At 44.1% G+C, this 13760-nt stretch overlaps 1 protein-coding gene across 1 annotated transcript; it reads left to right on the top strand.

The window, feature by feature from the left end:
* The first annotated feature begins 2793 nt into the window (after window positions 1-2793).
* Window positions 2794-13136, top strand: NANS (N-acetylneuraminate synthase). Its single transcript, XM_075078442.1, has 6 exons — window positions 2794-2996; window positions 4178-4393; window positions 7759-7858; window positions 8112-8266; window positions 9311-9577; window positions 10763-13136. Exons 1-6 carry the CDS (start codon window positions 2865-2867, stop codon window positions 10961-10963), a joined length of 1071 nt encoding a protein of 356 aa, XP_074934543.1. The 5' UTR covers window positions 2794-2864; the 3' UTR covers window positions 10964-13136.
* The last annotated feature ends 624 nt before the right edge of the window (window positions 13137-13760 follow it).

Raw genomic sequence — 13760 nt, 5'->3', positions numbered from 1 at the left:
GACAGAAAGTAAGCCATATATGCCCTGGAGGAATGACACGAGTGTGGAATACCTCTGAATACCATGTGAATACCTCTGAAGACAGAGTGTTTCTTTCTTCAGAGCTGTTAACTCATCATATTTCTCCAAGCAGATACATATTTGTATAAAAGAAAAAAAAAACCCTGTGATAATATAAGTAACCCAGCAAATCAATGTTTTCCAGTCTTATCAGGTTCAGCCAAGAAAAAATTGGAGGATGGGATAAATGGGGACAATTTATCACCTTTTTTAAGATCACACTGTTCTCTGGGTAGACTCTGTCCATGCATGCAGCATAGCTTAGTTTGGTTGAATTCCTAACTGATAACATCTTAAAACAGATAGTTCTTGTTTTATTTTAATTGGACTTATTTAGTTTCATTGTAGTTATCCAATGGTTATGACCAATAAACCACTACATGCAATAAATGCAAACAGACTGCTCGTTAAGTTATTTCGTTAGTATAACTGACCTGCAGAACCTGGTTTCATTTACAGAGAAACTTGCTCCTGAAGCTTAACAACCAACTTTTTATTTCACAACTACAAATTTTCATTACAATTTTCTTTATTCTGAGCCAGAGTGTTCAGAAACATAGGTGTATAATGCGCTTTGTAGTTTAAGATAACGTAGTCCTCTAATTGTAATTTGATGTGACTTAGAAACATGCCAGCAAGAGTGAGTGACTTATACAACGCCCACAAACGTGCTAAGGTTAGATGGGAATCAGAAACCCAGAAGGACGAAGGAATCCCCTGGTGTGCACAAGAGACAAGAGGAAGTGAAAAGGAAAAACACGTTCTGAGGCCAGCTGTGAAACCAGACAGAACCGGCTTTGCAGGTGAAGTCTACGAAAGGTGAAAGGGCAAGGGGAGGAAGACTCGGAGCCTTCATCACCACGACCACCAGAGAGACCACCAGAAGATTCCGCGCGTGCGCAGGCAGAAGGATTAAGGGCGGGGAGAAATGTAAAGTAATTCCGGGAAACCATTACCATAATGATGTAATCAGTGGCAAAAACAGTGTAAGAGGATGAATGTTGAAACAAGGGGCGTGCGCGCCTTTGGAGGAGCGATCCCCCACGCCCCTGGCACCAAAATAAACATACCTGCTTGTTCCGCAGCTCAATCCTTAAAGCTCTGGGAGAAGTTAACTGTGATCTTGGGCAAAACGTCGCAGCTAAGCTGCAGGTAGTTCATGAGGAAAGCAAATGTTTGAGTGGGAAGAAGGGATATGTGCTTAACACTGTTACAATCTTTTCCTGTTATACAATGGTGTTTGGTTGAAAGCACAGCAATACATTCTATTTTAAGTCAATTTTGCTTCAAGGGAAAAGGAATTAAGAATTTTTTTATCCACAACCCCCATTTGATTGTTGTTAGAATTTTACATTTGTTTTACACTTTTTAATCACTTTTGTCTTAAAAAAAAAGTCTTACTTTGCTTATCCATATATTTTAAGGCAAAATCAGAATGCAGTCAGCTACAACATTCTGATCCATTCAAATAATTTGGTTTGAAAAATCTAAATACTTTTACTGTGTATATCCTTCAAAATGCGTAAAGCCCTGAAGTTTTTCACTGAACAGAAATCCTAGTTTCCACAAGGTGCACTTCTAGGTAAGGAAAGAAAACAATAAGCAGGTTAGATGAAGAGTCTGCAATTACTTTGGGGGCAAATATATTAAGCAGCCTCTGCTAGGGGCACTTCCATCCAATTAATCCAGCACAGTAACCTATGCAAATCCAGACCATGTTAATATAATCAACACACTTCCCATCAGGAAAATAACCTTCCCCCCCCCCCCCTTTTTTTTTTTTTTTTTTGGCATGTAATAAAATAAGAAACTCACCTTGTTATAAAAAGCATGAAGCCGAAAGGGTGTACTAAATAATTATCAGGAATTTTTGCAACCACGTGGCCAGGTGTAATGCCTAACTTGTTTCTGCCACTCTGTTTGAAGCTATTAAATGAACGAAGCGCCACCATTTTGGCACACCGATTTACGTCCGTGCCGAGCTGAGCGGGGCTTTGCTGAGACCCAGTGGATGCAACGTGTAAGCGGGCCGTCAGACCGGCCACCCATGCCTTGACTCAAACACACCGCTGCACACTTCATGGTCCATTCTGGTGTATCGCTGGAAGCTTTATCTAAACCAAATCCTCCCTGTGTGAACAATTATTAAGGGTCTCTTATGTACGGCACCCGGAGTTGGTTTGTCCTTCCTGGGAAACTCTGTTCCACCACCACATAAAACGCTGCTTCGGCGAGGCTGGAGGTGGTCGCGCAGCCGCTCCGGGACCGACGAGCCTCCGCCGGGCCCCGCCCAGGGCAGGGACGCAGCCGAGCCCTTCCCGGGCTGCGGAGCACGCAGCTGCGGTCCCCGCGACGCGGCAGCGAGGCGCCGGCGCGGCGGGAGCCGCCGGCCGCCGCGTGTCACCGGCGCCCCGCCGGGGAGCACCGCCATCCCCGGGCACAGGGACCCGCCCCCGCCCCACGAGTGCCGGACTCGCTCCACCCAGAACACGGAAGCGGCCCCGAGGCCGGCCCGCAGGCACAGGACGCGGCCCTCGCAGCCTGGCCGCCCTCGCTCCGCCCGCTCCCACCCACGCGTACGGCGCCGGGCCCTCGGGGCCCCCCCGCCCGCCGGGCGCCCCCTAGCAGCCCCGCCCGCTGTGGGCGGGGGGGGCGCAGGTGCCCAATGGGGAAGGTGGTGGCGCCCGGGCCCGCCCACCGCGACGCGGATTGGCTGCCCGCCGCAGGCCTGGGCGGTGGCGCCGCCGGGGGCTGGGGAGCGTTGGCGCAGCGGCGCGCGCGCGGGCGGTGGCGCGGCGGTCATCATGTCGCGGGAGTTCGAGCTCTGCCCCGGGCGCCGCGTTGGCGGCGAGCAGCCGTGCTTCATCATCGCGGAGATCGGGCAGAACCACCAGGGCGACCTGGCCATCGCCAAGCGCATGATCCGCATGGCCAAGGTGCGCGCGGGGCTGCTCTGGCGCCGGTGGGCGCGGTGTCCGCGGAGGCGGCAGCGGGGCCGGCCCGGCGGGGCGCCGCGGAGGGCAGGGCTGGCCGGTCTCCCTCCGCGCTTCCTTCTCCGCCGGGTGGGCAGGCAGCGAGGTGCGGGTGAGCGAGAGCCCCGGGGCGCCGGCGGGGGCCGGGGAGGCCGGCGGGGGGCCCTCACGCTCCCCCCGCGAGGGGCGCTGCGGGCGGGGGGCGCCGGTGGCACCCCATCGGGAGGAGTGGAGTGATGTACATGTACAGGAGGAAATTTTAAAATTAAGTGTCTGTCGGGAGGCGGTCGTGGTGAGGGCCAAGAAAGCGGGTGCTTGCTTTGTTGCCGTCGGTCGGTGCCTCCCAGCCTACGACCACGTCGCACTCGCTTTCGGGAAGCCCCTACCTCGTTCGCGGCACACACGCGTGCGCGTGTACAGCCAGACGCGGGCAGAGCATCGGGTCTCCGAGGGGTTGCAGCACCCCTGCGGTGGTGTCATAAACTGTTAATAGGGGAGGAATCACGTAACTGCTGCACTCTCTCCGGTTTGACTTGACTGCATTTGGGTTTTCTGAGGTGATGCTTTTGTCATCCAGTAAGACAGCTGAGCCGTTTTAAAATTTGGTGTTACATACATTGGGTATACGCTGTTTTCTAACATAGGTATCATCGCTGAAGCCAGTGCATAATGCGTTCAGACCCGTGACTGTGGTATAAATGCAAAATAGCATAGTGAGAACTTAACTTCTTCACTGTTTGAGTCATTCGAACAAATTTCAGATTCATAGTTCTTGTTCTACACAATCCTGTCACTTGTTTTCTTGTAAAATTATCATGTGACAGCTGAGCTTGGAAAATGCCACAGAAATCAACTCTTCAGGTAGGTGGCATACATAGCAAGAGGCAGTTCAGTTTTGCAGCTTTAGTATGATTTCTTTCTAGACTGCTGCTCTACTAATTATACAAGCATTTTGAAATAAAAGGGCGCATGCGTGTGCAGGTCCTCTGTCCCTTCATGTTCGTACCATTCCTGTGACTGCTGTGACGATAATGTGAAAACTCCACTGCAAATGGGCACGCTGGTTGCACAATCCTTGTATTCAAACTTAGGATGAGTGCAGTTTCACTTGCACTTCCACTCAGTGTGCATAGCTTGTTTTGCAGGACTGCGGAGCAGACTGTGCTAAGTTCCAGAAGAGTGAACTGGAGTACAAATTCAACAAGAAAGCTTTAGAAAGGCCCTATACCTCTAAGCACTCCTGGGGAAAGACCTATGGGGAGCACAAGCGCCACTTGGAGTTCAGTCATGACCAATATAGAGAGCTCAAGAAATATGCGGAAGAGGTTGGCATTTTCTTCACAGCTTCTGGCATGGATGAGGTAGGTAAGCCATACTGGAATAGGAGGCAGCGTCCAGCTGTTGTGTCTGTTGGTTACAACATAGGCGCGATAAGTTTTTACATAAAAAGAATACTAAATGAGTGTGGATGTTGAATTTCTAAATGAGGAAATTAGAGTAATTGTACTTCAGCCAGTTTACTTGTGTCTGTACAGTGGTTGCATAGATGGCTGAACATTTTGGAAGATCTGCCGTGGATCCTGAGGTATTTGCGCACAGTAAATCATATTAGAGGCAGGGCCTCAGCTGAACTCCATAAACAATCAAGGCTTTGAGAGTTTAGATCAAGACTGCCATCTGACTACTACATCCTGTTGTCCGGTAATATTGGCTCCAACCATTTCAAACTTCCCTCTGTATTTAAACCAGATTCCTTTCTCAACTTAATCCCTATTATTTCCCTCTGGTTTTTTTTTCTTCTGTTTACCCAGTTGGTGTTTCTGAGCAGCAGAAATGCTTATATTCCTTTTTCTTTTACTAACTTCATGGAGAGGGTCTCAACCTTCCTCTGTTACTCTTGAAGCATTTACTGATTTTTGACAGTGGGCTCTTAAATAGTCAAGCCACCAGCTTGTAAACTCCATGAAGCTCACCTGCTGCTCTTCCCCCTTAAGAGACGTATATTTCTTTAACTCTTGTGCATTGCCTACCTCGAAATGATGTTAGTTACAGTATTAACAAATGCAATGTACAATTGAAAAGTGTAAACTGGAAGGATCAGGTAGCAGTTAAACCTCAATACAGATCAGAGATTACAGATTGTTTTACTTTTCTTTGAGGCCTAGAAAATACAGAGAACCAAACTGAAAGAGACCCTCCAGAAATAAGCTAGCCAGTCTTGCATAAGGCAAGCACAGCAATGTCCCTGTCTTTCTGCCTTATCCAGGATGGGATTTATTTAATGTTTTAAGATGATCTGTTCAGTGTCTCACACTCCTTCCCTTCAGAGAGAAGACTTGATGTACCAGCTTAATGTCCTTTCTCATAATTTTTAGTCCTGCCTCATCTGACATAGAAGTTCATCGTTCTCTTGTATCTCCTGTCTATTTGAACACCATTGTCACATCTCTTTTCTGTTTTGTATTCTCTGGGATAAGTAGTTTCAATTCCTTCAACCGTTTTATGCTGTCTTTTCTAGTCCTCTGGCCTTTATCACTGCTTCTGTCAACTTACTGTCCTATTGACCAAAATCCTTGAATTGCTGTGCCCCAGCTGAGATGGTAGGAGCACCAAATACCATTAAAAATTCACTTTGGACATCTGACAGACAAAAAGTGTTCTGCATGTATTGCAGTAGCCTGATGCCATGTACTCAGAAATAGATCTGTGAAAAGAGGGTGTTCTGATGTTTCTTTTATTGTTACCTTCATGTCTAGAAGACCTGCTGAACACCTACTTCTTTAAGGAAAGTAATTAAATCCGGTAGTCTTGGACTTCTATATCTGGGATCTTAAAGACTCATACACCTTTGCAGGAAAAAATCACACTCTTTCTTTGGCGTTAAAACCTCCAGCCTCTAAAGGCTATAGTGCAATGCAGAACTCCTTTCACATGCAGCACCTAAGATCAGTTTCTACTTCTGGGATCCCTCTTTTTCTCAAGATTATGTATTCCTTTGTGTGTGGCCTCATCCCCTAATTAACCATACTGATACATGTTTGTGCCTTCTTTTTTGAACAGTAATGACATTACACAGCTCCTAAGATTTCTGGTGGCATTTCTGCAAGACATGGATTTGGAACTTACAGCAAACATTGCATAAATTGACATAATAAGTTGTTGAGGATACATTAACTTCCGTAAATGGAACATAATCTCTGGAACTCCAGCTGAGTTGAAGAGGTTAAATTGTGTGTTTAACTATTTGAGGAAATAAATGAAGTGATGTGTGAAGTAAATACGAATTCCTTTATGTACTCTGTTCCAGTGTGTACTGGAGACAAAACAGGATCCCATTGAACCACTCCCTTTAATATTGCCACTTATTAGAGATTACTTCCTGTTGCTTTAACCTCTTACAGAAAGGCTGCCGATTTTCAAGAGATATCTACCTAGTGAAGAGTGGCCTTAGATATGAGGTCTATCTGTCATATTTAATTTTATGCTCTCTCCTCAGGTTGGATCTGTGGCTTTTTAATTTAGTGTATTCATTGTCTTCATGCACAATGCATCTTAGTGAATAAACTATATTAAAGAGATATTACGCATCCTAGGTACAAGAAATTTAATCTGCATCATAATTACAATAGAAAAATTAGGGTGAAGAACATGCGATTCTCTCTTGGACGTTAGCGCTCTTTCTCTGACACGAAGTAGATTTGACTGCAGTGAGGAATGAACTGAAGAAATGTAAAGTGTTTGTGGGTAGTTGAAGGGGGATGAAGTTAGCTAACTATTTCATTGTTTCACCAAGATGTGAATGGAGGATTTAGGTATCTCTTGCCTGGGATAAATTTGGGACTTTTCTTCCTTAAAAGTGTTAATTTTTAAAAGGCCACTTACTGATGGAATACTGATTTTCATGGAGCCTCCAATAATTCCTGAATTGTCTACAATATAGCACACACATTTTTAGAAGAAGGCAGAGTATAATTTACATTTGAATAAACTGTTTTATAGTCTTTTCTTTGGCATATTTTCTAGTATTCCTCGTAGAAGCAAATCCGTTTTGGATTTATCTTTCTGGGCACTTACTTTTTTTTCAGGTGCTTATTTAACGTACAGCTTTTCAGAGTGACAGATCTATTCAGGAAAACTACCTGTAGTTTTAAACACACTGTGGTTTAGTATTTCTGACCTGCAGGAAGTATGTGGCAGGAAGACTGCCTGTGTGCCTTCAGTACATTTCTCCTTCAACATGCAAGTTCCCATCTGTAGGTAGCTGCTCTCTCTGGTAGGGCCATAAAAAAGGCAAGAACGCTGTGGCCCACAAGCTGATCTTGAAGTTAGGGGAGCAGTGGTGCTCACCTGTATTAAGCAGCTGTACCTACAGCCGGCTTGACCAGCTATGGATGTGAGACCAAACAGACTACCTTGAGACATGGATCCTGGTCAAAAACCTGTGGAAAATCTGTTTTTGTGATAGAAGTATAAAATAAGGCACTTAATAGTACTTCACCTGGAGGGAAGTCAGAAACTAATATACTCAGAATAGTGAATTATTTGCTATAACATGAAATTAATAAATGAAATAGAAATGTTATTTCAGGTGCAGTGTATTTTGGGGGGATAAAAATATGTGTGTGTGTGTGTGACCTGTTTAAGCTTTGGCTTTTCTATTTTGAAGGGTTGTTTATTTCCTGGCTGAAGTGGTGTGTTAAAATGCAGTGATCTCTTTCCCTTGTAGATGGCTGTGGAATTTCTACATGAACTGGATGTTCCATTTTTCAAAGTAGGATCAGGAGATACAAACAATTTTCCCTATTTGGAAAAGACTGCAAAGAAGGGTAAGCGTTTTCTTTTGAGCCATCTTGGTAAACATCACTATGTCTCAGTAGATCAGTTATTAGATCTTTCCTCCAGCTGATTTTGGAAGAAAATCTGAAGTACCTTTAGAAGAAAATCACCCTTAGACTTACAAAAAATGTTTCACCCAGCTTCTTTTTCTGCTGAGTTAATTTACTTCAGGAATTTAATTTGATCTTGTGTGGCTTTTGTACAGACCTAGGACAAAACACGTGCATATTTTCTAATGGCTAGGTCGCCCAATGGTGATATCCAGTGGGATGCAGTCGATGAACACAATGCATCAGGTTTATCAGATTGTGAAGCCCATCAATCCAAACTTCTGCTTCCTGCAATGCACCAGTGCATACCCACTTCAGCCAGAGGATGTCAATCTTCGTGTTATATCGGTTAGTGAATAACCCATATGTGCTGTGGGTAGGGTACCAGAGAAGGGCTTCTAATTGAAATGTATTTCCAGGTCTTAGCCATGCTGGAATTTGGTTCTGGAAAGTTAGATGTATCATGTTCCTCTAATTCATGCAAGTGTTGAATTAAAAATACCCATTGGATCCTCTTTTAGGAGAACTCAGCTTTGAGGAATATGATAAAAAACATTACTGGAATATTCACAGTTAAAGAGAGGAAACTATGACATATGGTTAACCTGTTAGGGTAACCCCGTGCTTTGTATTGCAAAGAAAAACGATGTAGACTATTACCATTAAGAAGGTGCATGGAACTGAGAACATAATTCTAAATAGGGGGCTAGACCTGAAACTTGTTAAAATCCCTTCATGTGAATATCAGAGCAATGGAAAAATTAGATTAGGCCCTTGTATAGTTTCCTTCGCTGAAAATATTGCTTGGTTATTCCTGATAACGATGCAAGAAAACTTTCCCAAATTTGCCAGTGTTGAAGCACTTGCCTAGCTTTATGCACACGTAGTATGTTATTTTTTAGTAGAATAGGACATGGCTGTGTTTAATTGCAGTACTGGGTGACTGTCCCGTATGTATGGCTGAAAGGATTGCTTCAGATTTTAAAATACAGGGTTGAAGAAATCTGCTTTGGATACAGGTTGAGTTTAACCAGCCCACTGGGTTCTTGGATGAAAATAAAGTGCTGTTCTATTCCAGTAACTTAGAGTGATGTAGGCTTTGAAGACCTTGAAGAGTACAACTGAATTAAAAGCATAAGAGAAGCTGTACAACAGAACATACCTCCTTTTCCTTGTCAGTATTGATAATCCTAGTGAAACTCTTAAAACAACACAGTCAGTAATGCATTATGACTTTTTCAATATTAAAAAAATTCATCCTTGGCATAACCAACCGTTTGTTTTGTGGCACAGTAATTGTCCATGGTTTTTATTGCAGTTATCGCTGTTAAATTTGCTTTGTCTTTGAAATTGCTACCTTGGTAATTCAGACCAACTCTGTCATGATTCAAGGCGTACCAGTCAGCTTTTCCTGATATCCCCATTGGCTATTCGGGGCATGAAACTGGCATAGCCATTTCAGTGGCAGCTGTTGCTATGGGTGCTAAAGTGGTGGAACGTCATGTGACTCTCGACAAAACATGGAAAGGAAGTGACCACCAAGCATCCCTGGAGCCAAATGAACTCGCAGAGTTAGTGAAAGCCATCCGTACTGTGGAGAAAGCAATGGGTTCTCCAGTCAAACAACTCTTGCCCTGTGAAATGGCTTGCAATGAAAAGGTAACTTTTGTGTCTATTCATGTATAGTTGAAGCTCATTTAGACCTATCGCTGATAACTCTATAATCAGAAAAATATGCTGATTTTTTTTATTGCAGCAGTGTTTCTACCTCCACACTCAAAAACTTCTGCTGCTAAGCAGCAGCATGCACAGTGTTTAGGCTTAGGGCACTATAACTGTAAATGACAGTGTAGACCTGTCATTTTCCATAAACTACTATTTCTGGCAGTCAGTGACTATTTTTACCAAAGCATAATGTTGCCAATTTTAAGCATAATGGAGTTCTGTGTATATTATCCAGTGGATAACTGAGTAGAATCATAGAATCATTTAGGTCAGAAAAGACCTTTAAGAGCACCCAGTCCAACAGTTATCCTAACATTACCAAGTCCAGCACTAAACCATGTCCCTAAGTGCCATGTCTACACATCTTCTAAATACCTCCAGCGATGGTGACTCAACCACTTCTGGGGCGGGCTGTTCCAATGCTTGATAACCCTTTCAGTGGAGAAATTTTTCCTAACATCCAATCTAAACCTCCCCTGGTGCAACTTGAGGCCGTTTTCTCTTGTCCTGTTGCTGGTTACTCGGGAAAAGAGACCAGCACCCACCTCACTACAACCTCCTTTCGAGTAGTTGTAGGGAGCGACAAGGTCTCCCCTCAGCCTCCTCCTCTCCAGGCTAAACAACCCCAGCTCCCTCAGCTGCTCCTCGTAAGACCTGCTCTCCAGACCCTTCATCAGCTTTGTTGCCCTTCTCTGGACATGCTCCAGCACCTCGATGTCCTTCTTACACTGAGGGGCCCAAAACTGAACACATCATTTGAGGTGTGGCCTCAGTGATCCCAAGTACAAAGTACTCAGTAATAGGAGTAATAGGTATCTATGACTGTATACAAGCTGCTTTTACACTAAGCTAGAGTACTAGTCAGTCTAACCAGATTCTTTCCGTTCTGATTCTGAAAAATTCCAGTGAGTCATTGCCTGATTTCTGAAAGGATCTGGATGTTCGCAGCAGCCTATTCAGCACGCTAAGTCAACCTTCATTTGGAATAAGAAGTAATGGGGTGGGCTGTTTCACACAATCTGTTCCCAAGTAACTGCAGAATACTTTTTTTAGCCGTTTTGGGCATACTGAGTCTAGGAATGTGTTTGGGTTAAACTTTTATTTTTTTCTCCCCTGTAGCTGGGAAAGTCTGTTGTGGCGAAAGTGACAATTCCTGAAGGTGCAGTATTGACACTTGACATGCTGACAGTGAAGGTGGGAGAGCCTAAGGGATTTCCCCCAGAAGCCATCTTCGATCTAGTGGGCCAGAAGGTTAAAAAAAATATTGAAGAAGATGAAACCGTCACTGAACAAGCAGTGGAAATCATGTCAAAAAAGTGAAGTGCTGAACCAAAGCACTCCATTCCATATTTCGTGAAGTAGTGCTGCACTACTGCACAACATATTTATGTATAGCATCATGGTAGATTGGAAGAAAGGGGTGCAATTATGAGGATCCAAGCAGGTTAGAATTTTCAAGTTCTGATGAGCCTTAATTTCCTGCAGCAACTGGGTATAAATGATGAAAAGCAATTTTATTAGAAACGGTATGGCATTGTATCTAGAAAATACCATGCTCTTCCTTTCTCCATTCCACTTAACCTAGATTAATCTGGAGTTTTGCCAAATCTAAGACCGCAGTCTGCTGCTTTCCAGCTTCCCTTTTCTGGTAAGAATACACTAAATCACAATAATTTTGTCTACACTTTGCATAGTTCTAACATCATGTTAAAGGAGAAGCCACAGCCCGAGCATTCACACACAACCTGGGACTTGTAACTGTCAGGACCAGAGTCCCTTCGCAGCAGGCAGCTCGACTGAGCTCGCTCACATACACTCACTGTTGGGTGCTTTCTCTCTCCTCAGGCTTGACCCTAGGTTTCCTTGAAGCAGGGTCTCGACACAACATACACCAGGTGAATTTATTGAGTGGTGGTGAACAGCTCGAGCTGGGTGCTTCTGGAGAGGGACCCCGAACAAAGAAATTCCTGGGCAATTATACGCTTGCAAAGTTCCCCTCCCCTCTCATGATGGTTTGGTCCAACAGCAATATTTGGGTGAGGGATCTGACTCCTTACTGGATCCTTTCTCTGTCTCCAGGTGGGACGTTCCCTTTCTTATCTTAACGGATGCAGCTTCTGCTGAGGGTTGTGGCTACCTTGTCTGTCTGGTTTGCACCAGTTTCAGGGCCTTCCTTCATGTAGCTAAGTAAAAGTTGAATATAAGATGAGCATATCTAGGTGACAGTTCACAGCTTGCAGCATGAGGCTTTAGCAAGCCTTGCTACTAATGCGATGTATTGGATTCCATTTGAGCCAGAAAGTGACTTCTACAACCACATCTTTTGATGTTCCTCTTTTCTGCTGTTTTCCTTACCCCTGTGGTAACAGGATGCTAGTTGGAGTTGAATGCAGATAAGCGGAAATTTACATACACTGAATAGAAAACTACACAGGCAACCTGATGGGTTTTTCTCAAGATGAAAGCCTTAAGAAAAAAAAAATCTCAAGATAAAAGCAGTGACTTGCAGGAATCTGCATTCTGGGGAAAATAAACTTGAGAAGGCTAGGTTCTCAAGAGACAGTACCAAGAAAGGAAGCAAATCGGATATGTAGGAGGGTCCCATTTAAGGGGAAAGAGAAAGAGCCTTTTTGTACTTTTTCTGAACTGAAAGGCAGGAAGACAAGCAGACAGATTAAGGGAGGGAAAATAGATCTGAGATGGATCAGTGGAAATAAACGTATGCACCAAGAAAATGTCAAAAAGCATCTATTGTGGCTGAGTAAAGCCTGGAACCTTAAATCAATTCAGTGCATTTCAGTACACCTGTTTGTACCTGGGGGCAGTCTCTGACGCAGGAGATGGTGAAGCCAAATGTTGGTGCAGATTGAGCAGCCCCCTTCCTGTACTAACAAGCAAATACACTGGGTTGGTTATTTTTCCCCCCGACACTGGTATTCCAGGCAGCTGAGGCTGCCTGCTTAGCTAGAGCACAGCACTATGTTGCTCCTGTTGTGTGCTCTGCTCTTGCATCAGCGCTTCTCACCTTACAAGTAAGAAATGCAATCCCATGCCTATCAGCCTGCTGCTCTTCCCGTTGTCCAGGAAGGAGCCATATGGCAGCAGCTGCAAAACAGGCATCCTGCAATTAGCTTGGTTAGCACAGAACTGCTTTGGTGTAACTTACCTGCATTTTTCCATGGTGTAATCATTTACTAGTGGTGGCTATTTGGAACTTGCTCTCTCTTTGTCATGAGTTGAAGTATCTTGAATTCGGTGGTGATGCTTCTGTACCTGTGAGCTATTCACTTTCAAAATGTTTACCCTTCTGTGACTCTGAGGAAACTGTATTCATATCTTCGAACTGGAAAGGAGATATTCTTTGAATCATGTGCTTGACTGTTATGTGAGCTCTGATGATGCAATATGCTTCCCTTACATTAAAAAACTACTCAATTGTTAAATTTTTTTTTAAATTTCAAATTTGGGAAAATAAATTTATCTTACAAAACAAGCTATTGCGTTTGTGTTTCAGCTTATGGTCAGACCTTGCCTTTGCCAGCACCAGTGATGATTCCAGGGCCTTTTGTATTTGAACCCCGTAAGATTACCTGACCTGCTTCAAGTAGCAGTGGTTCATCACTCCAGCAGGGATGTTTCTAGACGCTGTTGTAAACAGGCTCCAGAAATTTACAGGACTTTAATTACTGTATTTGGGGGCGGGGAGGCATTATTCCTATATGGAAACTTCCAAGCTGTCACTCCAAGTTTTATGAGAACATACCTTTATCCAGCAGCAGTTAAAGAGCCTTTGCAAATAGGACACAAAAATAAATTAAGCACAGGTGTCCCACTGACCTAGTGTTTTTATTGCACCTCTGGGTCCTTCACATATTTCATCTTCTACTGGGAGTTGTACACAACTGCTTCTCATGCTTCTACTGTGTGTGGGAAGAATAGAGTGACGCAGAAGCCCAGTTCAGAACCTGTCACAAGTAATGCATTGTGCAAGTATGGTAATGGAGATCAAGTGTTGCTACAGAGCCTCCTACTTCAACTTTACCTGAAGGGACCTTTCCAACAGCAGTGCCTAGTCTTTGATTTTTCTGAGATGATACTTAATTATGAACTAATTCAC

This window comes from Phalacrocorax aristotelis, chromosome Z, assembly GCF_949628215.1.
Source record: "Phalacrocorax aristotelis chromosome Z, bGulAri2.1, whole genome shotgun sequence".
Lineage (NCBI taxonomy): Eukaryota > Metazoa > Chordata > Aves > Suliformes > Phalacrocoracidae > Phalacrocorax > Phalacrocorax aristotelis.
This window is presented reverse-complemented; position numbering and strand designations above follow the sequence as displayed.